At 53.5% G+C, this 25,393-nt stretch overlaps 1 protein-coding gene across 2 annotated transcripts in view; it reads right to left on the bottom strand.

Annotated features, from left to right (window-relative positions):
• The window catches only part of TTLL4 (tubulin tyrosine ligase like 4), a 27,406-nt gene continuing 2,013 nt past the window's right edge, over window positions 1-25,393 (bottom strand). The window contains exons 1-19 of one of the 2 annotated variants that reach the window (XM_074873449.1): window positions 20,661-25,282; window positions 18,633-19,988; window positions 17,804-17,913; window positions 17,299-17,362; window positions 15,486-15,610; window positions 14,985-15,095; window positions 13,932-14,008; window positions 12,811-13,005; window positions 12,645-12,727; window positions 11,408-11,536; window positions 10,659-10,781; window positions 9,032-9,130; window positions 8,342-8,476; window positions 7,480-7,617; window positions 5,542-5,644; window positions 4,745-4,955; window positions 2,372-2,442; window positions 1,693-1,775; window positions 1-900 (exon numbers count right to left, since the gene is read on the bottom strand). In XM_074873449.1, the coding sequence (XP_074729550.1) occupies window positions 759-900; window positions 1,693-1,775; window positions 2,372-2,442; window positions 4,745-4,955; window positions 5,542-5,644; window positions 7,480-7,617; window positions 8,342-8,476; window positions 9,032-9,130; window positions 10,659-10,781; window positions 11,408-11,536; window positions 12,645-12,727; window positions 12,811-13,005; window positions 13,932-14,008; window positions 14,985-15,095; window positions 15,486-15,610; window positions 17,299-17,362; window positions 17,804-17,913; window positions 18,633-19,966 (3,333 nt within the window). In that variant the 5' untranslated portion in view covers window positions 19,967-19,988; window positions 20,661-25,282 and the 3' untranslated portion in view covers window positions 1-758. Of the gene's footprint in view, window positions 901-1,692; window positions 1,776-2,371; window positions 2,443-4,744; window positions 4,956-5,541; window positions 5,645-7,479; window positions 7,618-8,341; window positions 8,477-9,031; window positions 9,131-10,658; window positions 10,782-11,407; window positions 11,537-12,644; window positions 12,728-12,810; window positions 13,006-13,931; window positions 14,009-14,984; window positions 15,096-15,485; window positions 15,611-17,298; window positions 17,363-17,803; window positions 17,914-18,632; window positions 19,989-20,660; window positions 25,283-25,393 lie in introns of those variants that run through there. The other variant, XM_074873450.1, reaches the window with a different exon arrangement.

Consider the following 25,393-nt stretch of genomic DNA (forward strand, 5'->3'; position numbering starts at 1 on the left):
TGAGTGTTAAACTTTAATAGAAATCCTTGAGAAACAAAGGGAAAATAGAGAGCAGAGCCCAGGAGAAGATGCCTGCAGTCCCCGCACGCATGCTGCAGGTCACCCAGGAGAGCCCCCAGCCTCGAGAGGATGCTCCCTCCCTGGCAGCCCTACTGTCCCCACCACAAACTGGAGCTATGCTGGTCTCCTCGAGCAGCTATGGGCAAGCCCGAAGTTTCCCCCAGGCCCCGAGGCTGTGGGAGGGCAGGATGTTGGCACAGGCATTCAGAAAGGATGAAATGGCTCGGTTGAAAGTCCCAAGCCCTGCTCCTTCCAGAGGAGTGGGGTGGTGGCTGGGGACCTTTCTCCAGCAGCCAGGCTGCAGCAGGGCAGGAGCTGACCCTGCTCCCAGCAGCTCAGGACAAGCGCACGGAGACACGGGCGAGCAAGGGCTCAGCCCGTGCTGGCTGGGGACAGGGAAGGCCAAGCTCAGCCAGCTCCCACGCAGCAAAGAAACTACCACCATCACGTCAGGCCTTAAGAGCAGCATAGGACAAAGGCCAGACAAAGCCCACTTCCCCAGGCTTTGCCATTTGTTTTAGAAAGGGAAGCCACACAGCTCTCCTCTTTGCCCAGTAAAACATCCCTCTCTAAAACCAGCCCCACAAGCAAGTGTGCAGCGCAGGGGGCTCCCACAGTCCTTGCTCTCCAGAGCCAGTTCCTGTCTCTTCCTTTGAGGTAGGTTGAGGTGTCCCCAGGGAGGGACGGCGGCTGCCTGGTCACATCACCAGGGCAGTGTCTGAGAGGCAGCCAGCAGGTTTCTGGTTGCCTCCACCAGTGCACTTGTTGAGAGGTAAGCTCTGAGTAGGGCTGGGCTCCAGGCATCTCGTGAGGTCCTCACCAGCCGAAGGGAGGAGCGTGCTGCAGGAGGAAGGAGACCCCATGCTGCTTAGGGACAGCAAGAAAGGATCAAAAGGGCCATGGAACAACATTCATCTGCAGTGTCATTACACACAGACTCAGAGACAGGGCTGCCAGGCTCCCCTACTCAACCTCCCATCCCAGGCACCACCACTCACCCCAACAGACATCCAAGACAGTGATGGGACTTTAGGGTCACAGCTTGATCTCCCTGGCTGCACGTAAACCCAACTCCATGCTGGCCTGGGCACAGGAGCAGGGATGCCCTTTCACTTAACACCAGAGACCAGGGGTGTGCCCACCCTCCATTTCGGCTCAGCCAGACAAACCCCAGTTCTCCACCTCTCTGAAGGAAGCTGTCGGGGTGAGCAGCACCCATTTTGCAGCCCAGCTTTGCTCGGGGAAGCTGGCAGAGTGCAGCAGTCCTGGAGGCCTCACTGCTCCCCCCAGCCCCACGCTGCGGCTGAGAGACCCTGTGGGGGTCCCTGTGGGGAACATCTTGTCAGTGTGTCCTGACCACCACAACCCCAAATATCACTCAGCCTGGTTGTTCTGGGCCTCACTCCCATCTGAGCTGGGCGTACAGTGCCAAGGAGACGTGCCCAGACATGTAAACATCATGTCAGCCCCACCAGTTGGCTCTCCAGAGCGTGGAGGCTGGCTTCAGAGGCTGCAAAGCCAACTGTTCCTCTCCCCTTAACAAAGCTGCTTTCCCTGATGCCAGTTCTCTCTCAGGACACGAGTCCTAAAGCCACGCTGTGAATATGCGCGTCATGGCCAGTGTGAACTCACCCCAGTCTACCCAGTTCCAGTTTGCTGAAGCCATTTGATTGAATGCTGCTCTTCTGGAGGAAGAAAGACTTTGGCAACGACCACTGCAGGACAAGAGAAAGGCAACCAAATGGCTATTTAAGTCATGGCAAAAATCCCTCAAGCCTTCTGTGCTCTGCCGTAGGCTGCCCTAGTGCGCTTCAGCTTGAATTGCCTCACACTGCTGTGCATCGTCACTGCCACCAGACTGTTCCCAGAATAGCAAACAGAACAGTCTTTGCTCTCTGCTTAATGAATCCCTCTGCTGTAAGTGGGAGCAGAGCATCTCGAGGTCAAAAGAGTGGGTTTCTTTCACTGGATCAGCCTGCTGTAAGGCACAGGAGTGACAGACGGAGATGGCTCCCTCACAGAGGGGGGGGGAATAAAGGGCAGGCCAGGTGCCAAATATGTAGGGCTGTGCCCAGTGCACCCAAGGATATTCAGATGCAAAGTACTTGCAGATCTGATATACTGGGTGGACTTCATGTTGGTGTGAGATAGACAAGCAGGGTTTTTTCCAGATTCCCGGAGGCCTTGGCAGAGGGGGAAGAAGAGGGCAAACAGGTAGGGCAGAAGCCACAGGAACATCCAGGCTCTCTGCCCAACTCTGCCCAGGCAAACAACCACCTCTCCCTAAGCTTAAGCCCACAGCCATACGCACCGTCTGGGCCAAATCCACCCCAGCCCCAGTGTGGTAGCCTTTGACACACCAGTTCTTCAGAAGCTCTAGACCTGGGCAGTGACAGAAAAGACAAGAGAATGAACGACCAAGTTAGCAGAGAGTTAAGTCTTCCCAGCTTGAAGCACGCAAATACACTGCTCGGAGTGAACTGACCGTGCAGTACATGCTATGCAATAACTACTTGAACACGTGCCTGAGTCCCAGCAAACACGGGGTAAACCAAGGGCGTTCACCCTTTGTACGAGCAAACACCAGCAAGCGCCAGCACGTGGGCTGCCGCAGTGCCTGTCTTCCTCCCAGGGAGCCAGACGCACCGTGCAGCAGGCTCAGCTAAGCAGGAAAACTGGGGCAACACAGGATTTGCCGAATTAGACCAGACTGGCTGTCCCCCTGAGCCTGGTGCCTGCCAACGGTAGCACCTGATTTGGGCTGCACCGGTGAAAGTTCCTACAGTGCAAATGTAGAGCAACTTTGCTGTCACCAGCCCCTTTCCCAGAGGAGGGCAGCTCGAGCAACCTCCTCCTTGCACAGCACCGATGAGCTGCAGCATCGCAGCACATCATCTCCTCCCTGCACAGATCCACCCAGAGCTCAACATGGGCTGAAATCTGGTCTCCATCCCTGGCAGAGGGCAAGGCTGGCATGGACCGAGCTCACCGGGGGTGTGACTGGAAGGGACCGTTCCTCCAGACACACACACGATGTGCTGCTCCAGAGCACAGGGAGGTCACCTTGAAGCAGAGCCATGTGTCCGACTGCACTGAACAGGCTCCACTTCCTCCAAGGCCTCCTGCTAGTTGTCCCCACTACAGCCAAGCTCCTTGTTCTCTGCTAATCCAGAAATGTTGAGAAATCCAGGACTGCTCCCTTCCTGTTTTTGTTGTTTTTTGGTTTTTTGGGGTTTTTTTAAGAGCCCTAGAGCCATAGCACAAACTAAGGTGCCTTGAGATTTAAGAACCAGCAGATCAATGGCCAGGAACTTGACGCTGTCCAGCTGGGGTTACTGTGGATTGCTATATGATACCAGTCCTGGCTATAGGAGGGATCCTTGCTGTCCAAACTCTGTGCCTCAGTGACCTTTCAGCAAGCCCCAGGACCTTGGAAAAAAACCCCACGTGTTGGGGGCTGAGAGGAGCAGGGCAGCTCGGCAGCCCTGCCCCAGCTCTGCACACCAGCCTGGGCTTTGCACCTTGCTGGCCACGGAGAGAGGAGGGCTGCACGGAACGTACATGAATGGGAAGGGCCAGAGGGAGGTTGGGTTTTGCTTAGAGGTGAAGAGCAACGAGGAGGTAGAGCAAATCTGCTCACTGGGCTGCTTTGGGGAAGCTGGAGCACTGAACCAGGGCCCCGGCCTGAGCGGCAAAGTTCAGGGCAGCACTTCAATGAGGACAATGACAGGATCTTTCTTCCAGCTGACAGAAGAGCATCCAGCAAAGGTATTAGCGAGTCAAAGGATGACACATGCTGACAGCGCAGCTGGAGAAGGCTATGAGGTTACTGCCTCTCTGTGAAAGACTGTTACTGACCCCTTTGATATTTGCTTTAACACCAGCGAAAAGTGACAAAAGCATTCTTTTTTTCTCTGCATGACAGCCAGGCTAGGAGCACACAAATGGTCATGTCAGTGGAGGGCCAGCTCCTGCAGAAGCCTCTCCAGCTAGATCTGATGCTGGATGGAGAGCCCAGAGCCACAGTCTCTTTCTTTTTATCTTCTCTAACCCTTCACACTAGACCTCACTGGTTCTCTCTCCTAAATAGCCTCTACTGCTGCCCTGACAGAGACAGGCCCAGGTGAGACGGAATTGGTCCAGCCCAGCTATGCCTCATTAAAGGATGTTTTTTATTAAAATATAGAGTTGTGTCCTGGAAAGGTGGAAATGATAGCTAGATTTCTAGCGTTTAGGAAAAATCCCTCTGTGTGCACACTGACAGCTTTTCATCAATTAGAAAGCAGCAGGAGACCAGGGAACAGGCCCAATTTTTCCTTCACTTCACAGATCACCTGTAAGGAGCAAAGCCCAGTGTCTCCAGCTGTTTCTCCCCCAAAAGAGGGCAGAGGAATGTAGTAAGAGGCCAGAGCTACAGGTTGAAGGCAGAATCCCAGCCTGCTTCAGCCCTGGGGCACCTAGAAGTCCTGGTGCTGTGTTTACCAGAGCAGTCAGCACCTCTGATCAACTCAGAATAAGCTTTTCATGATATTTGAAGCAGTCTGGGAGGGTAACACATTTCCTATGGCTAGTGTGCAGGCAGGCAGCTCCCCCTCAACATGCGTAGCTCAGAAGTCTCCCACGACTGCCGGCAGGCAGCCTGCCTGACTCAAGTGACTGTGTTGAGCTCTCGGATGGCAGTTACCTTTGTGTTTATTCAAGTAGTATTTGAGCTCCCACTGGGTCACCAGGATGTTGAAATAACGAGGCTGCTCGAAGAAGCGCAGGTACCGCATGGAGATGTGGGTGGGGAACACCCGCTCAAACTGCCCGCGACGGGAATACTCGTCCTCTGTCTCCACCAGGACGCGAACATCATCTGGGGTCAGGATGTCCAAGACAGAAGAATAAAAATCCTGCAGACAAGAGCAACCCAGGGTCAGGGAGAACTGAACTACGTTTTGTCAGTCCCTGTTCCCACCTCCCCACTCCTCCAACCCTCTCAGGCAGAGGTCTCCATGGGTCTGAGATCTTTGGGACATAGACCACATGCAAAATGAAGAAATCTAGGCTCAGTGTTGTCAGAGCTGAGGACATCCCGAGTTCTGCAGCCCAACCTCTCTTACAGACACTGCCGAGAGGCACACAAGGCAAGTGTCCCTGCTAACCTGCATGGAGTCAGCAGGCAAAGTCTATGAGAGCTGCACAGAGACACGAGGAGGAACAGGCAATGCTCAGACCCTGTTTGGGGACTGGCGAGTAACGTGCCCCTCAGCACATGGCTATTTTAATGCAAAAATGAGCCAGTGCAGCAGTGGCTTAAGCAAATCCAGCTTATTTCTGACCAGCTCTTGTAAGCCACTGGAGCCCAAGTGCTCCCCATCATCTGGCTGTCCCCACAGAGGGACACAATCTGGAGAGGGACAAGGGACAGATATGTGGGACTAGTTGGGACAGTGGCTTGGGAGGATGGTGCCAGTATCAGAGGAGATTGTGTCATACCTGGTCAGGTATCTTCTGTGTCAAGTAATAGGCTTTCTTCACCCTCTCTGCTATGAAATGCTCAGATGCTGGCTTGGGCTTCTCCTTCAAAGCACTGCCCAGACTGAGGACACAAGAAGAGGCAGTAGAGTATTTAAGTGCAGAAGACAAAGTCCTGTCATGACAGAGCTGCTCCCAGCCACTTCTGTGAGAGCAGTGACTCCCTCAGGAAGATGCTGTGGAGCAGAGAATGCTTTTTCCAAGGATTTCAGTAGTTCTGAGATCAATGATTCACCCACAGCCTTGTGCATCAGCTCAGGACCCAGGAAGAATGTGGGCAGGGGAACTGGGAGGGCCCTGTCAGATCCTCACTAAGGCATTTCAGCGTTCTTTCATCCAGCGCTCACTCCCACATAGGATGCAAGAGGGCCCAAGACACACCGTGACCCAATTCACAGCACTTGTAAGCATGAGATCCCACCAGGCTTCATCCCGCTTGGAACACAGCTTCCTTACTGTAACCACAGGCCTGGGGGTACAAGTACTCAGTACTGGTACTGTGCAAGGAAGGAGAGAACTCTTAGATCAAAAACTTCCTCCTGCAACATCCAAGGACTCTCAAGACTCGAATTCAGATCCAGCTCCACATGCCATGGGAAATCCTGGCCTTTTGTGCGATCTGACCAGCAACCATCTAAACTATTCTAAGCACCCAGCTGAACCACTCGGGGATGCCAGAGTCTGGGAGACACTTGTCCAACACCTTTTAACCCTTATATCAACACAGTTAATTTGTTCTGCTGCTACAAAAATAATTAGTTGTGTGTAGATCCAAACAGGGAGAGAAGAGCTTTGAGGCTGTGCTGCATGGTGCTTGGGGAACATACATATCTCCTGGAATTACGCCCATATGCAAAAAAACCCTTCATATCCTTCCCAGAGCAGGAGATACGGTTAAGCAAGCTTGCCCGTGGATGCAGGAACTCTGGTAATGCATCATCTGAACCATGTTAAGGATCCGCTTAATCCCCTGCAGGTCCCCCTGAGGACACCTGCCCTTCAGCACCTCCATCGCAGGCCGCAAATGAGCGTGTGATCAAAGCGCCGCAGATGAGCTGGCGAGAGCTCCCCGGCTGGAACTGGCCCGCGCTCCAAGCTTCTCCATTCGCTGAAGGCACAGGGCAGGCTGAGGGCAAGAGTCCTGTCTTTCAGCGTGCCCATACATCACCGCATGCTGGTGCTCATCCCAGCAAGCTGCTCCTTCAGTGACATAAGGCCAGCAGCCGCTCTGCAGCAGGGAACAGGACTGATTTCCACTCACCATCAGGTCTGAAACCAGTATAAGCCCAAACTACAGTGAAACACAGAAGAAGCAGGGGCCTGGGTGGGCACATGCCCAGGAACTAGCCTTATGGAAGAAACAGTCATCTTAGCTGCAAGGTAAGACTGTGCACACCCCTACCCATAGGTCTACAGCCTCCGACACCTGCAGTCCTGCCTCAGGAACAGATCGCTTCAGCCTTTGCAAAATAACAGGTGCTCCTCTTGCTCAAGGCAGCAGCACGTCAGCCCTGGGGTAGAGGGTAAGTGGATCTAGTCCCAGCACAGCCAGCCAGCTCTCCAAGCAAATGGAGAGGCAGTACAGCTCAGCATCGTGTTAGTTCTGGCAGGGGGAAGGAGGGAAGAGCACGACTCAACTAACTGCAGAGCAAGCACAAATTACACTGGCCTCACTTCCAACTATGGACCTGCAGAGAGGGCATAAATCCTTCTGCCTTGAAGAGACCGCAGGAACCAGATACCCAGGCAATGATGCAAGTCCCTCAGACCCATAGCTGAAGGACCAGCAAGCACAGGCTCTCAACAGCATAGAAATCAGTGTTTGCTGGGCTGCCAGCAGCCCCCAGGTGAAATCCCCCAAGAGAAAAGCATGCCTCTCTGACAGAGAAGGGGGCTGACCTGCAGGTAGAGCCGCTTCGTGTTTGTGGCCTTGAGGCCACACTGTCCAGGCTGGGCAGAACAAAGCCGGCGAGGTTGAGGAGGTCCCGGATCATCTGGCCCTTGATGCTCACGTCCAGTGGCGAGTTGGAGTGGAGGCTGCAGGGAGGAAGCATCACAGCAGTCCAAGTGCTGGAATGGAGGTGCCGAGCCCCACGGCCCCAGGACCACTCCCTGGGTTAATACCGACCAGGATACAGAACCCAGCCTGTCCCTCGCCTCATCACAGCCAGCAATGAGACATTGAGAGAAAAATCCTGACAACAGCTCTTTGAATGGGGGCTCCCCACCAGAAACAGTTCATTTCTCCACCTCTGCCTAGATTTGATGGAAACTGGCAAATCCTTCCCCATAGCTCTGTGTGAGACCACAGCTGTGTGTCCAGCTCATGCCGGCAGGAGAGGCCGTGCTCAGGTACACTGCAGCTCCCAGCCCTGCCTGCGCAGCCAACACCGCGTGGCCGGGTGCCGTCAGCAAGCAAGGAACAGTGCACGAGGCAGTGGAGCCGCTGATCACTGCTGCCCACGCAAAGAAGAAATCTCTGCCATCACCTGTTCCCTACATGACACATCCCTACTTGGCCTTCCTTTTTTAATGTACTCTTCCCTGGCTCTAGCTAGAGCATGCCCAGCGAAGCTTTCTGAGCTGCGGATGGGTGTTGCTTTCGCAGACAGGGAGGACTTTGATTGCTGCAATCTGGACAGGGAGGCTTCAAAACCCCCAGTCTTTCAGCACAGAGTGCAGGGGACATCACAAATCAAATCCACTTTGTGGTAAAAGAAAGGCCATTATCCACTCTGCTGTAGTTCAGAATCTGCTTTACCTTGGGGAAATGTTGACCTCTAAGATCCAGGGCTTGAGGTTTTCATCCAGCATGATATCAAACCCAAAAAGCTCATGGCAACAATACGGTCGCCGCACATACATCTTCACCAGACTGTTCACGTAGGGCTCAGATCTGCAAGCCAAGGAAAAAATGCTTGTTTCCAACAGTCAGACAACAGAGCTCTGGCTGTTCACAGCACACGCTGCCGGTTCTGAGAGCGTATGCAGCCACATGCTGCGGGAGCGGGTGGGCTGCCTGTGAGCTGCTGCTGCTGCACTGCGTATGGATCCAGCATTGCATCCTGAGCATCCCTGCTCTGTCGGGCAGGATCCACCTCTGAACACAAGACCCATCCTGCACCAGGGGACCTTTCTTAGGCATGCTGGCCAAGCAGGGGAGTGGGTGGCAAGCTGGGCAGAGTGTTGGGTACACCGCACCCTCCTGGCCTCGCCCCCTGCACTGCAGGCAGACCCAGGAAATGTAAGGTCTATTTACCCATTGCAGCTACTGCAGCAGGAGCACAAGTAACAGGATGAAAGGAAGGATCCAGAGAGAAATACGGAAGCCAACGGCAGTGGTAGCATTTAGATTAAGAGCAAAAGGACTGGGCTGACAGGGGACTGGAGAGCCAGAGGGGCCAGGGTGCACCCCACAGCCAGGCACAGAGCAAGGGGTGCCAGGACTCACGCAATGATGGTTTTGATAACGATGTCCTTAATCTTCTCCCAGATGGCTTCGCTATTAACTCCCTTCTGAGTCAGGTAACTCCAGAGAGCTTTGAGTGCCCTGGGAGAGAGAAAGCAAAGGAGGTAGCTCTGTAGCCCCTTGCTGCCCAGCTCTGCTAGGGGAGTGAAAGCAGCAGAGGGGAGCCTTGACAAAGCTCTTCCCTGGTACGGCCATCCTTCTGCCTCAAACCCCTCAGCTCCTGGTTGCTGCCCTCCCCAGCCTGGACCCTGGTCTTGTAGGCCCCAGCTACCAGGAACATAAAACTGTCATAGACTTGTCCCAGCACTGAAGTAATAGGTCCCAAATTAGCATATGAGCAAGGTAAGTCAAGCCCAGATCTTCTCTCCCGCTCCGTGTCCTTAGCAAACCTCCCCTTCCTGCAGGCCTTCCCCCGCAACACTGCAAAGCAGCTCAGCAGGAATCCAGCAAGACCCCCGTAAATCTTTTAGCTAGAGTCATTTCACTGAGGCTTCGGGGGTGGAGAAAAATTTTTGAAAAATGTGGAGAACAAGATGGTAGGGGGGAGCATCTCTGCTATTATAGGAGTTTCCCACACCACACTGAGTGCTGCAAGCTACCCTGACACTGAGCCAAAGATGCTAGAAGTTGCTCAAGTGAGACCATGTGGATAACTGCCAGGAATCCAAAGGTCACGCTTCCTGTATACAAGATGGAGTGGATTACAGCCACTCTCATCTTTAACGTGGGAGCAGCCAGCTTTGACTTGCATGGTGGTACGAAAACCCACACAATTCCAAGCCCATGGGATTTCAACTGCTGGGGGGACAGCAGGCCCTTCTCAAAAGTCCCAGTGGAGGAACAGACCACTGTGCCACATGTCCAGGTCTGAGAAAGCAATCCTACCACAGTCAGTCACCTTCTGCAGCTTCCTTTGAAGTGAAGTAGCCCTGCCCAGGCCCACGAATTGAGAACTCTATCCTGCACTATTTTTAAAAGAGTTCAAACACCACTGTGGAATCAGAGACAAGTGCCTGGGGCCTTGGATCAGTCCACCCATGGGACAGCAGGGAACAGGAACTCCTGCAAGACTGCAGCCCTCCTCCCAAATGCCAAGAAATGGCACCGCTTCTCCTATTCACACCGAGTAGCACATAAATTATCAGTTTTGCACCAAGCCTGTCCCTTTCTCTGCTTCCACATGGAAGTCAAAAGTGAGATAGGAAGAAGCTTCCATCTAGCCAATTTAAGCATCACAATTACCCATTCAAGTTCTAACAGTAAAAAATCAGATTCCACTTTAACCACATCCCATCGCCCCCGCCATAGGGCAAGGGGATGAATGAGCACAGATGAGAGCAGCGTTGGAAGCAGGGAACAGCACAGACACAGGCAGGATGAACAGCAACCACAGTCCAAGCAGCAGTGGACAGAATGAGTCACAAGCCAGGGAGACCATCCAGATTCCATTGACACTATCCCATGCTAAAATGACTCTGCTCTTCCACTTTCCCCAAGCGGGAGCAGATGATACAGGAAGCACCTTCCAAGTTTTGTGTAGGAATACTGAAAAAGGCTGACTTAAAAGGGAATAGAAAGAGCTGCCCTGTGCCCTAAAAGCAGCACCTACCATTTGTGTCCCTGACAAGCAGTCTCATCCGAGTTGGACTTGTACTCTGTGTTCTTCTTGTTCACGCTGTAGTTGGTCAAGTGCACAAACTTGTTGCTGAGGCTCTTCATCGAGGAGGAGTACCTGAAGGAGGCAATAGGTGCACAAGCAGTCTGAGCTTGAACTGGCTGCCCCCAGGCCCACAGGGCAGGCAGAAACTCTGTTCTCATCTCAGACTACTCTTGGCAGCCCACCAGCCCTGCTGCCTCCCCTTCTTAGGCTGCCCAGAGCTCTCCGTCCCCACAGGCCCAGAGCTGACAGGACAAAGCATGAGACACAGAGCAGGCTACCTTGGGGCAGTGGGATGCAATCCCACCCTCATAGCGTGCCGTTAAGAGAAAACCAAAGCATCAGTGAGCAAAAGCACTGCTGGAACTACAGCAGCCAGAGGCAATATAGTCAAAACTGGGAGAAACATCTCATTTTCTGGTATGCCAGCTGTTATGCAGTATGAAGCACAGACAGCATATTTCAAGAGCTGCTTTACACTGAGATGATCTTGCCTTGGGAAAGGTGGATGAACGAAGCATCCTCTCACATTCTCTTTCAATGCTGTGACCTGCAGTGACCCCATGTGTTTCCAGACTGCTTCTTAAACAGCTAAAGCTTTAAGCAGCACCGCATGCAGGGCGACTGCCTCTGTCCCAGCCGAGGCGGGTACCACAGCCACACACGCCTCAGCACTGAGGCAGCTCTCCCGCACCACCTACTTGCAGCTGGCAAAGCGAACCAATCCATCCTTGAACAGGTAGACCCTGAGGGGATCATAGCAAGTGACGTAAACGTAGATCCTCAGGTCGAACTTCTTCCCGCCAATGAGGTAGGGTTTTTGCAGATATCTGCAGAGGGAAGCAAGCACCAGGGGAAGGGTTATGATTTCTGTGTGCAGGAACATCTCCAGCCCCCACCTCAGAAGGCTTGGCAAAACCAGGGATCACTGCAGAAGCCCCTTTGCAGAGCATTTCCAAGTGCACCACAGTCAATATGAGAGAGAAAAAAGCTCTCCCATGCACAGGGAGATCCTGCAGCACAGAAGCAGTATTCCCTTCTGCTCAGTTCCATTTTGAAGAGATTTTCCCCAGCTCTAAGGCACAGTAGCTTTTCCACACCCACAAGATTGATCACAATCAAGAACATTTAAGACATGCAGTGGGCCACAGATGGTTTGGTTCAGTGAGAAGAAACAGTTGGAAATTTTCATCCAAATCATTTGATTATTTACCTCAGAAGTTCATGATTTTCCACAGGAAAGCTATCACTTTGCACGGGGAGTGGACAGGGAGAACAGAGAAGCCAACACAGCAGCTCCGTCTGCCAAACACTGGACAGTTTTCCTGCCCTCACAAGAACCCTCCCAGAAAGCAGCCTCAAGACAAGGCTCACCAAGATGAGCTCACCAAGATGAGCTATTCCATTTTACTGCAGAGGGGAAGGAGATTCTAAAAATCTTGGAAAACCCTTTGACCAATACCCACACACACAGAAGCTCTTACTGACCCATTCTAACTAGGATAACAAACCTTTGACAATTGCCACCTCTTCCCTGGCCCTTCTCTTCCCACTGTGCTTGTGGGCACTGGAAGGTTTGTTTGCCTCCAAAGATGCCAAACCCCAGAGCACCCCAGAGATGTCAAACCCCCGTGGGAGTAGGATCACAGCAGAGCAGTTGATCACCTGCCAGAGAGAAGCTCCAGAAAGCCCATGAAGCCAGTTTGTACCTGAGACCTCAAAAACCTGCACAGAGACAGCAGCACTCCAATAAGCCCAGGTGCAGCTGACAGAGCCAGACTTCCAGTAGCAGCATTACACCCAGGCAGTTGAGAAGTTTCCCGATACAAATCAGGTGCTTCTGCTCTGCCACATGATGGCAGCGGCCCAGACCTGACCAGAGAGACTAGATGCTAGGAGGCCCCAGGCTGTGTGCCAGCCTTGCTTGCCTTCACTCACCTCTGTACCAGCAGTGGTCTCCTTTTGGGGAGCTGGCTCCATTTGTGGATGACCTGGATACCAATGCCTCTGGCTGATGCTGGCTGCAAAACACAAACAAGAAGGGATACGACTTTCTCCCTGTAGCTACGATGAGACAGAAGACTGAGCTCTGCTTTGCACTTACTGGTTTTACAATCCATTTCTGGTGGCTAGCTCCTTCCTCCCATGCTTTCCTGAGTAATTTGATGTCCTGGGGCAGGATGAAGGACTGGGGGAAGAAGTTAAACTCCTTCTTTCCACAGCGAGCCTGCATCTTCAACAGGTTGCGCCACAGACGGTCCTTTCTCCCAATTTGAAATGAACCGGGGAAGTGGTTTAGCTGAAAACGAACCCAGATGCTGTGAGATCTCCCTGCTTCCCCACCTCCCTGCCCACCCCTTGCTGCTCCCTGGCCAGAGAATACATCCTTTCTGAACACAATGCAGGGTAATGGTCATTGCTCCCCACTCCCAGGATTGCACCAAGACAGGAACCACCTGCTCCTGAAGCTCTGCAGGGACAAACACCCGCACGGTGACCCACACTGGCTATGAAGCCAGAAGCTGCCACCTTGTCCCTTCTGATGTCTGAGCAGCTGCAGGGCACTTAACCCTCAGCCTCTGAGCTTCCTCTGGAAGTATCCTCCACCCCAGTGGTCTCCCACTTGCTTCTAAATTGTATGTCAGAGTCCTGCCCATGCAACACAAGCTCTGGGGGCAGGAAGATCCTGCCGCGGGACAGGAACAGGGTTGGAGGCTTCTAACTTCCAAACCTGGCTGCTGCCTCAAGACCAAGCAGTTTGAAGCCTCACAGCTCTCCAGAACAAACATGTATGTGTGATAGATATCAAACCTCTGGTCCCTTGCACGTTCCCCAAGCCATGGGCCACTTCTTGACCCTTTTGTGATCATCCCCTCTGGCTGCACTGGCAGGGAGGGCACTGGCTCTACCGCTCAGTTCTGCCAGAGGAAGGACTGTTTTAAGCAACAATGACTAAATTTAGACAAGCTCACAAGTGAACACGACTTGGCCTCAGTCTGTACAAGAGTGAGCCTCACAGTGGGGCTGCTCACCCAGCTGTGCCTGGCTCTTGGGCTCATCTGCCAGCACAGGAATGCCAGCTGCCACGCTCTGGAAGGGACACTGCAGGGACACTGCAGGGACAGCCTGCACAGCAAACACCTGGCCCTGAAGAGAGGGGCACCCAAACTGCTCCCAACACGCTCTCCATGCAGGTGAAGGAGGTCAGCCCAAAACATCCCCTACCTTCTGGTGCTCCCTGATGGCTCTGAAGCTGGGGGATTTCATGTGGTGGCCCCAGCAACCCAGCCAGTCGTTGCTTTCTGCAGGAAAACCAGAAAAGTCCATGACCGAGTACCCTGCCACCCACAACACCCTCTCAACCCACCAGCACCCCATCTCCTGGGGCTAGCAGAAGTGTGCCAGGGATGCTGCAGCAATAGCACAAAGCACTCATACTGGCTACTGCGAAGCTGCCAAACCAAGGGCTGTGAGTGGGATCCAGTTAACCAGGTGGTCATATCCTTGCAAACATGATTGTTGCAGGGATCTGGGCAGACAGGGGGTCAAAGGAATGGCTTTAATCCCCCAGCACCCTGACTTCCCCGCTTTACAGCAGGTGAATGAAGCAGTTGGCTAATCAGTGCTGCACTGCAGAGGGACATGTAGGATTGCAAGACTTCCTAGGTCTTGCTCTGCCCTAAGTGTCCCATTACAGCCCCAAAACGGTCTGCGCAGAGGACTCCTGATACACGCAAGAGCCCCGTAAGTACTGCTGGGAGATCATGCTCCAGGGTACGGATCACAGCTGCAAATGCTCAGTGCTTCCCCAGCCCCAGCTGTCTCCTACACATCTCCTCAGCGACAAGATCCCAACCCTGAGAACTCTCTGGCTATGGTCAGAGAGGATGGCTTCTTCCTCAGCACACCGGGACAAGGGACAGCGATGCTGGGGTTGGCACCAGATGAGTGCCAGCCTCCTTAGAGTGGCAGCACCATCTAGAGGCACAGCTCAAACAAGCCAGAGCACAGCTCTGCTGTCCCACACACTGCCTCAGCTCCTGACAGCCCACGAGGAAGTCCTTGTGGTCCATGCCAGGGACAAGCCAAGGGGGAGATCAGGCCCTGTCAGGACCCACAGAGTTCAGATACTGAGGGTCAGACAGGCAGAAACAGGAACCCAGCAGTATTGTATCGCTCCTGCTCTGCTCTTAGCAGGCAGTCTGCCTTTCCGTGCCCATGGGCTGGAGGTGAGGGAGGACATGACATGTCGGATGCTGCCAGCCTCCCACAACTTACTTTTGCTGACTCTGAAGTGGGACCTGCCAACAGTTTGCTTCACTATGTTTGGTGTGACTGTGCACATTTTCCATCGCAGCAGCTTCCTCTGCTCCCAAGGCAGCTTTTCCACTAGGAAGGCAAAAAGATAAGGACAGAAGGAAACGCAATACCTGAATTTTCTACAGCTGCACCCAGGGACATTCTTATGGTTTGTTGCACAGGCACCAGGCCTGCAGAGGAGGGTGTGTAGCCCCCTTCACAGAACTAACATGGAGCAGAAGACTGCATGGCTGGGGGAGATCCAGGGCACCGGAACATTTGATGGCAGCCTGACTCATGCTCCGGGCTGCAGCCGACATTTTACTCCAGCCCTCTGGATCTCACAGCCGTGCTGGGTCTCATCAGGGAACGGGTGAAGGGGAGGCGCTGCTGGTCAGATCCCAGCTATGCGCTGGCACCGCTGCTGGCTAACAACAGGCTGGCCACTCTCACCCTGCACAGCAACAGACACCAGCTCACCTCTCTCATCCCGAGTACTGAAGTAGATGGTTGAAGGCACATTAGGGAATAAACTGCAGACAAGAGCTGGTTTGAGCACTTTCTCCTGAGCCTCAGCGGGCTGCGCCAGGCACTCGGTGCAGTTCCTAGGAGAGATGAAGCAGTAGGCAGTTGGCTAAAGATGAAAAGTAGCACATGGAGGAAGGGGGAAGCTGGAAGGAGCCTTGATCCTGGTATAGGGAATTTGCATCATTGCAGTGTGGTGCAAGCAATGGGCGCTAAGGTCAGTAACCCAGTCTGCAGCGATGAAGAGGCGAGCTTGTAATGAATTCACATGCCAAGTGTCGTAACCCCCACAGGTTTTGTGTTTTGCCAGGACAAGGGGTGGTGTTTGTTACATGACAAACCCTATAACCTAATCCACAGGAACAAGGGGTGGAGGTTGTAATGCATATATTAGTCAGCTGTTGTTACCCTCTTGGTTTTGGTGTGTTGCCAGGAAGAGGGCTGGAGTTTTACTGACTGTATGTATACCTTCTCACCACAGCAATCCCTAACACCTGGGAGGAAAGGTAGAATTTATAACATCTCTATTAAGGTTGTGATGATGCTAAAAGTAGAGTTTATAATGAGCCAGTGAAAGAAGCTGCACCAGAGCAATCCACTAAGGAACAAAGAGCAGCAAAAGAAAAGGAACCACAACACATTGACCCCATCTTCCAGGCCAGCCCTCACCTTGCTGAAGGGACTGAGTGTAGCCTGCAGCGAGGGGGTTGGAGACCAGGATGGGCGAAGAAGCGGTGTTTTTCCTAAGTCCTTGTATATATATTTTTTTTTTCCAATACTTGAATCGGTAATTAAAAGTCTGTTAATTGGCAATAAATTATATTGATCAACATTCTCTGACATAAAACTGGTTTTGACCACAACAGACTGAAGGCAGGAGACAGCTGCCAAGGCTTTGAAGGCAGCCCAGTGCACAGCCTGCACAGAGAAGTGACCAACATCCCTCCCTCCCCACCGCAGGAGGCATTTGGCCCAAGCGCTGCTTCCTCACATCTGCCCCCAGAGGCCAACCAGTCACATCCTGCCAGAAACAGCTGCTGGTCCAATTTATGTCACCTCTGCATGATTTTCACACCCAGAGCCCTGCAGCACCCCGAGGTTCAACACTTGCTCGCAGGAAGCCTTTCTCGTCTCCCAGGTGAGTTATGGCATGATGAAAAGCAGCAAATTGTTGGGCAGACAGCAAAGCCCGAGGCAGCCCTGGTGCAGGGGGCAGCACAGCTGCAAAGACCAGCTCCCGTTGCTGGAGGGCAAGAATGGGTCCCACAAAGGTCTGCCAGGCATCACGGAGGCAGGCTCAGATGAGCACAGGCTGACCAATCCTCCCCAGAGAACCTCCTTCCAAAAGCTAAAGAAAAACCCAGGCTCCAGGACTCATTTCTAGGATGCAGTGTTGAGACACAAGACCCCAAGAAGCTTTTGCAATCTCCATCCCAGGACGCCTCCACTCTGCTTCATCTGCAGGATAATGACACTGCAAGAGCACAATTTAATCCAGTAAACCTAACCCAGCAACTGGCACTGGCAGTGAAATTAAGACCCCTGTTTCACTGTGGTGGATGCACCCTCAGCACTTCGCAGGCTGCTGTCCATAGCAAGAGAGGTAGCTTTGGTCTGCAGGGTAGCAAGGAAGCTCATTTTGGTTGGGAAGCCTGTTACCTTCACTCCATTCCCCTACATGCTACAGCTCTCCTCTGTCACCAAGGAGGGCAGACAGACAAGTCTGGACAAAGATGCCAAGTCCAATGCACTATTTACAGATACTAACCTGGATACAAGAGCCACAGAGCCACTGGATGACACGCCAGCAACAGAGGAAGCATCAGAGTCACCTGCAGGAGCAGACAGACCCAAGTTTTGTCTCCGTGTGGAACAAATGCACACAGAGTTAGGAAGGGAAGAGAGAAAACAAATGCCCCAGGGGACAGACCCTTCCCAGCTGCCCTGAATCTTTGGACCCTGAGTTTTGCCCACTAATCGGTGGCATAAAAGGCAGAGCAGGGGGTGGAGCTGACAGCCCTGCACAGAGCGAAGATGGGTATGTTTTGGAGCAGGACAGTGGTGAACCCTAGCCTGCTCCCCAGGGGAACCCATGCAGCTCCTCCTTGCTGCAACATCGTTTTTGGATTCAGCACAATCTCTAGGTCATCCTGAAATGACAGCATGAATGTAAGACAGGAGGGCAGCTTTTCTCACCCCCCAGCTCCCAGATGGCCCCTACACTCCCCACTTGAGGCACAGAGCACAGCCCTCCCCAGGGAACCAGCACTCACTGTCCTCATCCTCCTCCTGGCTACAGCTCTCGTCCAGGTCATCAGGAAGTTCTTCCTCTGCTTCATCCTGGGGATGGCTCAGCTCCAGCGGTGACTGTTCAGCAGTGACACTGGGACAAAGGACATCCCAATAGAAGGAGTGGCACATGCTTTCTGGGGCCAGAAGACCAGGAGCCCATGAGGCAGCATGAGATAATGTGGGCAGGGGGTGACAGCACTGCCCTCCCCAGTGCTGATGTACAAGCACTCATCTCAAGCTAGCAAGATGGAGAGGCCCCAGGGCACCCTAAGAGGGAACATTTTCCAGAGCATCCAGAAAGAAAGAGGCAAAAGGACACCCTCTCCCAGCAGGAGAGCAGGACTTCCATGTCCTTGCACCCTCCCTGTCCTGCGCCAGCTCTGCATTCCTTTAGGAACCCATGTCTCTGCTCAGGAAAGCCTTGCTGGACATGGCTCAACAGCAGGCTTCACTCAACATACATGCAGAGCCTGCCACAGCAGGCAGGGCCCCGTGACTGTGCAGGGAATGAGCTAGAAATGCCACACAGCAATTCCTCACTGTGGCTGCATACAGCAATTCCACACTGTGGCTGAAGGAGAAGGTGGAAGGGCTCGGAGCCACCCTGAGTGCCTGCGTCAAGCTGGGGGTGGCAGGAAGGCTCCCCCTGCACCAGGATGCCACAGATGGGTTTTGCTCAGGGATGCAGCCCATGGTTATCCTTATGGCCACCCCTGTAGCGCCCACAGTGCATCCTCTCCCAGCACACAGAGACACTACAGCCAGCCCAGCCCATCCCGACAGGGCCTCCCTCCTCCTGGCTCTACTTACTCGAGGTTTCCTGGGAGCACAGCCTCTTTCTCCAGTTGGATGGTGGACATCTGAGTTGCCACTTCGGAGACAGCAGCGAGGTGCGGAGGCTCTGCTCTCGCCACCTGGTCCCCGCCATGGGGGCTCAGCATGCTCACAAGCTGGCAGTCGGCGCTGCGGCTGGGAGAGCCAGCGCGCGAGGCCAAGAGATGGACGCTGATACGCTTAGTGCAGACGATGGCACTATCGGTGCCTATAAGGCTCGAGTTACCGTTAAGGCGATGGCTACCCAGCTCCAAGTTCAGAGGAGCGATGGTTTCTTTTGGTGTGAGCTGCGCTATGATGTGCTGCCCCCACCTGCTTTTCCAGTCGGACAGGCTGCCCATGTTTGTAAGGCCAGAGCTTTCGACTTCGTGTCCAAAGCCATTGAGCGTGGCAGTCTGTCTGGCTTGCTGCTGCACAGTCTCTGTGAGGCTGATCTCCGGCTCCTTCTCTTTCAAGCTATGCACTCTCCTCTCAGTGTTCTCCTGCAAGCACCGGTCCTCCCTGAGGATCGCACTGCTGGGCACAAGGGTCGGGGAGGGGATCACGGTTTCCTCCAACACAAGGTCGCTGCTTTTCACTGCTCCATTGACCAGGCTGCCCGGGGAGCTGTCTCCATCATCCCCAGAGTGGGGCCATGAGGCAGCGGGGAAACTCAGGGTGTTTTTCACTTTCTTCATCTCCAGTGACTGCAGCAAAGGCACTTTAGCACTGCTTGGCCGTAGGAAGGAGTTATTATTGAGCACTGGTCTATAGGAGCTGGAAGCCTGCTGACTTGAGCTGAGGGCAGAGCCTTTGACCCCAGACCCAGAGTGCTCTTCCACCAGCGCAGGCAGCAGGCAGGGCTCCATCACCAAGGAAGACATCACCCTTCCCGTGGCAGAGCCAGTGTCCGGAGAGCTTCGGAAAGGAAACCCGTAGGGTTTGCGTGTGAGACAGGAGCGTCGGTGGAGCAGAGTGCTCCCGCCCAGGTCCAGGCAGGGCTGGGCCACGGGCAGGCTCGGGAGGGTGTCTTCACTGGGGTGTGCGTGGCATAGTGATGGTGGGCACAGGAAGCAGGATTGCTGCAGAGGGATCCCTGAGGGCAGCAGGCCACGATGCTGGAAAGCACTCACATACTTCTCTAAATTCCAGATGGGTTTCGCCTGCTGCTGTGCGAGGTGCCAGGCCTGGCGTGGCTGAGCTCTCCCTGTCAGAAGGGTGCCTGACTTGAGCCCGATGCTCTTCTCCTGTTTAGGGCCCAGATTAGCACGTTCTGCTCCTGCAGAGGCCATGTAGAGCCATAGCACATAAGGCACGAGCGAGTCAGTCATCTACAGCAGCATCTTCACTGACCTAAAACAAGACAACAATATGAAAGGCCCTGGTACCCTTGGCAGGGCAAAACACCCAGCCCAGTGCCCCAGGAGGGAAGCAGGGTGAGCTGCTTTCCCTGCAGGAAGAAAAACCACGTCTCTGTGGAGATGCTGAGCTCCCCAAGAGCATCCTGGGAACAAGTCAGTGGAAGAGCTGGTGCCTCACATGAAACCAGAGGATGTGAAGGACAACTTAGTGAGGGCCCTGGGAAAAGTACCATCCTCAGGAAAGCTTGTACCCTGCAAATGCGTAGGTGTGCCTGGCTGCCAGCCAGGGCCATGAGGTAGCAGACCCAGCTGCGAGGAGAGGCCGCCGGAGAGGCCGCCTGCCCATCTGCCTTGGTCCCGGTATGGCAGCCAGAGCCCACTCCCACAGTTCTGTGTCTCCAAACTGCACCGTGTGTTCCACCACCAGCTCTCTCGACCCCACCACAAGCCCCAAAATGTCTGCTTCTTTTTCTTCTCCCCACTCCTTAAAGTCAACTCCCAAGGTCACACAACTAGGCGAGAACCTCAGCCCTTCCTTTTAAAAGGAACATGTTTCTCACTTTTGTAACCCCATGGCAAAGCTCAGTGAGGGCTGATGGCATCCTAAAGAGCTCAGGACTGAGAAGGCAGAAAGGAGCAAACACAGGGCTGTTCTAACATCAACACCTCGGTTTCCAGCAGAGACTGGCACACACATGTTCCTCCCCCATTGCAGTCCTACAGAAAAGTCTCTTGCAAGGAGCAACTGGCAGATCACAGAGCTGCAGACACAGGTGTCCTGAATCTTCCTAAAATGAACTATTGCACCATGCCTGAAGATCCTCGTGCCTGGGGAGAAGGGAAAGAGAAAACAAACCATGCGCCAGATTTCTGTCTTGCTTTAACACATGCCTGGAGGAGCCCTGGATACAGCCGCGATAGGAATTTGTATCCCAAGCAGGCAGGCTGGCTGGCTTGCTCTTCCACCTTCCAGCTTTCACAAGCTTGCATATTTAAAAAAAGTATAAAAAGAAGGGTAAGCAGAGCATCAACCATCACCCTCTTGGTTTTCTTGCAATACACGTACAAATTCCTTTCTTATCTGAAAATCAAGCCTTGGCTACAGCAGTTCAAGTGTAGCTAGGAGACCCCGAGGTTGCTCTGTAGTGCCATGACAGTGGCTCACACCCAGCACAGGGCTGGTCAGACAGACCCACACCCCACAAAGACCTACATCTGCCAGACCTCAACCTGTGAATCAGGCCCCAGTCTCCAGTGCACACCAGGTCAGCAGCATTCCAACTGGAGGCTGTACAAGGAGGGAACGTCCCACATAAGATCCCATAGGAGCTATACATCCTCAAGGAGAGCTGCTGCCCTGACAAGCTCTGCAAGGAAGTATGGAAGGGGTCAGCTCTGCTCCATGCCCATGGCTGCAACACTCGTTCGCGCTTGTACAGCCACACTGAGCACTCCCAGTGAGGGCGAGGTGGCTGTGTCCCTCTGCAAGCTGCAGCCCAGAGGGGGTCTGAGCCCTGGGGAAGGGAATCCCACGCATGTACAACTGAGCTGTACCACACTCTCTGATTGCTACCCAATCTGTGCCCAGCAGCAAACCCAGCTGTGTTGCGACATTCACAGCGATTAGCACAGAGCGAAGAGGCTGTGGCTCAGATGCCGCCACTCGCCCAGCTCAAGTTTCCCCCAGTAAACAACCGAGCAAAGCTCAGCTTCCGCACACCGTTCCCTCCACCAATCCACCTGTGTTGAAAGCACACTCGAACCACAAAGCAACCCCACCACACCAGCAAACGTAGATGTAAAAAAGAAAAAAAAAATACAAGAAGGTGAATGAAAGTGTCCCCGATGTCCCTGCCTGGAGGGGCCTGTCACTGCAGCATCACCACAAGTGCTGCCAGCTTGACCATTGCCTGTGCTCTCACCCGGCTTTGAATGACCTTGCAAAACCCGCCTGCAGTGAAAGCCACCTGTGTCTCATCTCCACCCAGCTTTACACCTATCAGTGGATCATCCTGCTGTAAAAATAAAAGTGATTTGGCCTAATGAAGCTGTAACAAGGAATGTGAATCCTACAGCCAGCTTAGACACAGGTGTGAGTATGCCAGCAGAAGCCCTGTGTGACCCTGCTCTGGAGCGACAACAGTGGCATACATGTGACCAGCACGGGTACAGGCACAGTGGTAGCTTAGCTGCCACCACCTGCTTGGCTAGGGCTGGTCCCCAGCCCTGCAGCGGCAGAGGGAGAACGTGCCGAGCTTGCCCCTCTCCGGAACAGTTTTGCTGCAGAGCCGTAGAAGCGGCTAGCTGGGCCGGGGCAGGGGTGCACTGGAAGCAGCAGCTGCAGAAGGAAGTGTCAGGGCCTTTTGTACAGCTTCCAGGCGAGGACTGTGCCGGCCGATGGCTAGTAACCACTGCTGTTTCCCAGTGGAGACACAGGAGCCCAGGAAGGATGGAAGGAAGAACATGTCCCCACTAGGGACAGGTCAGGATACACAGAGACTGGAAGCGCCAGCTTATGGTGCCTGTCCCTCCCCCGTCCACGCTCCTGTCCCACCTCCTGCGTGTCAGCACAGCCACTTCTGATGTGTCTCTGCAAACCAGCTCCTGTCCTCGCTGCAAGGACAACTCAGCAAAGCAGCTGCTGAACATCCAGGAGAACTGGCAGAGACAAAGGCACCTTCACATGCCAGGCTGTGGGCACGACAGGACAGCAGCTGCCATGTCCCCGTGGCTCTGGGCACGAACCACGTCACCTCCCCCAAGGTAAATCCCCGCTGGTTACCAGTCAGGGAAGTTTCCCCTTTACGTTTGACTCAGTCAGAGTTTTGGGGTGGAGGAAGGTCACGGCTTGATGCAATTCTTAGTTCTGCCAACCCAACCCTACGGCAAAGGAGCAGGAGTCCGTTCTGTTGCTTGCAACAGCAATAAAACTACACTTGGAAATTTTATTGTAGAAACATGAGCTGGGAAAAGCCCAGGGTGAACTGGCCAGGCTGGAAGACAAACCCAAACATCATTACTAGTAATTAATGGATTTTGGCTTGGACTTATTGACATACAATATAGAGGTCAAAGTTGTCACTGTTGGAGTGACCGTACAGCTGCACTTGCTTACAACTATTTCGCTAGCACCTTTTATTATCGCGCAGCCTGCTCGCAAGCTTCGGGACGTCAGCTGGAGCACTGCCACAGCCTTTACGAATGTCACATCACAGGTGCGCAGGGGCCACCACGCGCCCCAGCCCGTGCACACCCCACCAAGCGTCAGTGGAAGTCCCTTCTTGCAGCCCAAGCCTCCCTGCGGCATGTGCTCCTCTAATGGCAGCAGCAGCTCCTCGCAGACCCATTTCTAACAAGAAAGGACGAGACCCTAAGAGCCCGGGCGTGCACATCATCCCTCCATCACATGAGTTTGGCTGGGGAGGTTATTTTAAACGCAGCTGTGGTGACATGCTTAAAATAACAAGAGCTTGCAAATGTATGAGCTGCAGGCTGACCTGATAATGTGCTGTCAGCCTCACGCAGCCCAAAGTCGCAAGGGGGGCAGGGAGTCAGGCAACTGTGATTTGCTATCGTTTTCTATGCCATTGCAGGGTGCAATTTCTGTTCTTTATGATTAGAAAGGAAAACATCTTTTTCTAAATGACACCTGAGTTCACACCAAGTTCCTCACTTGCAGCTCTGGGGCTTCTGATTAAAGCTCGAACAAGCAAGTTAACAACAACACAAAATAAACAGGTTTTAAAACCAATATACATTTCAAAATAAGGGTCTGTACCCCTTCAATTCAACAAGATGAAGCACATTCATCTGAAACCAACTGACTGAGAGTGCCTGAAGCTGCTCTTACACCTGGTAGTTAGGTACAAACTCTTGTGTTTAACAGCACAGAAACAACCCTCACCTACATCAGCTCCGGGAAACAAGTGGCCTCAAGTGCAGTCACACACCAAGACAAAGCACCACCCAAGACCACCCGCAAGTTCAAGCTGAAGAGCAGAGGGTCCTGCTGGCTATAAGAAGACATCCATGAGGACAAGACAGCTCAGAAACAGCTCAGCCACCACAGAAATGCCAGTGACACAGGGACCGACAGCCTGGCATGCTGCTTTGCCACGCAGTTAAGCATCACTGCTCCCTCTCAGCTGCAGAACCACATTTTGGGTGCAAAAACAGGCACAGGGTGACGACCTGTTTCTTTCCTAATCAAGACTCCAAGTTTTTGATTGGCCACTCAGGTCAAAAAAAAAGATACCCCTGAGAAACCACCCACTGTGGGGATGCGTCAGCAAATTCCATCTGCATCCCAGGATTACATTCGCGCCCGGCCTTTGCGCTGGGGCTAGTAATTTCAATTCAATGGCTGCAGTGCTGAACTCTACTCCACGCTGAACAGAGAAGGCATGAGAAGTGCATGGCTGCCCAAAATGATCCTTCAACTATGCAGAGCGCTGCCCTGCAAGAAAGGCACTCCCGTTCCCAAGGCTGGCAGACCTTACGGGCAGCAGGGTGCTGGACCAGGCCATGGGAGAGCTGGAATCCAGCCACCGCCTCACTCTGCACCGCAGTAAATGCCTCCCTCCGCGCACACATGGGCTGGGCTGGGGACTGAAGGCTCATGCGTTCGAGCTCACAGGGGACTTTCTCACCACTCTCAGGGTGTCGGAGCAGTGTTGGACAAGGTGAGGGGCTCCAGCGGGGTTAGGCAGAAAATCCAGGGCTGCAGCTTTGCCATGGAGAGAGCACAACCAGGGACATCTAAAATAAAGGGCTGGCCCAGCACTTGTCCCAGGCGGGCTGATGTGGCTGTGACCAGAGTGCATGGACCACACCAAAGGACAAAGGGTCCAGAGAGTGGAGTCCCCATCACTATTGAAGAGTATCAACTCTTCTGCCCTGACAAGGGTCCCCAGGCCACCAGAGGGGACCCACCACACAGCAACAGCAGACCATGCAGCTCTGTTTCCTCAGCAACGGAGCTGGGAAATCCCTGCCCTTGCTCACATCCTTGATTCATATTTTCTCATTATCTGGGCTACAGAAGCAGTTGTACTGCAACATAAACTAGAGTAGGGAAATGCTTCTAGGTTAAAAGCAACCAGCTAAAGCATGAGGTGTTTTACAGCCTTTCAGTGTGGAGGTCTAAAGCACCTTCCTGCAGATCTGAGCAGACCACGAACCGAAGGGATAGCATTCTCAACTGAGCTTCACGATGGGAGAAAAGGCACAGGAGAAATACGCAGTGAGACCTGGGGAGAGCTTGGCCACCAGCACAGGAACCGATGGGCAGTCAGAACAGATCACTACGGTTTTAGGCAGCCTGGCCACACTCTCAGCCTTTGGCAGAGAAATAAAATAAAAGTGGAAGACTTGGGGTGAGTGGAACAAGTATAAAAT

This window comes from Strix uralensis, chromosome 6 (genome assembly GCF_047716275.1).
Source record: "Strix uralensis isolate ZFMK-TIS-50842 chromosome 6, bStrUra1, whole genome shotgun sequence".
Taxonomy (NCBI): Eukaryota; Metazoa; Chordata; class Aves; order Strigiformes; family Strigidae; genus Strix; species Strix uralensis.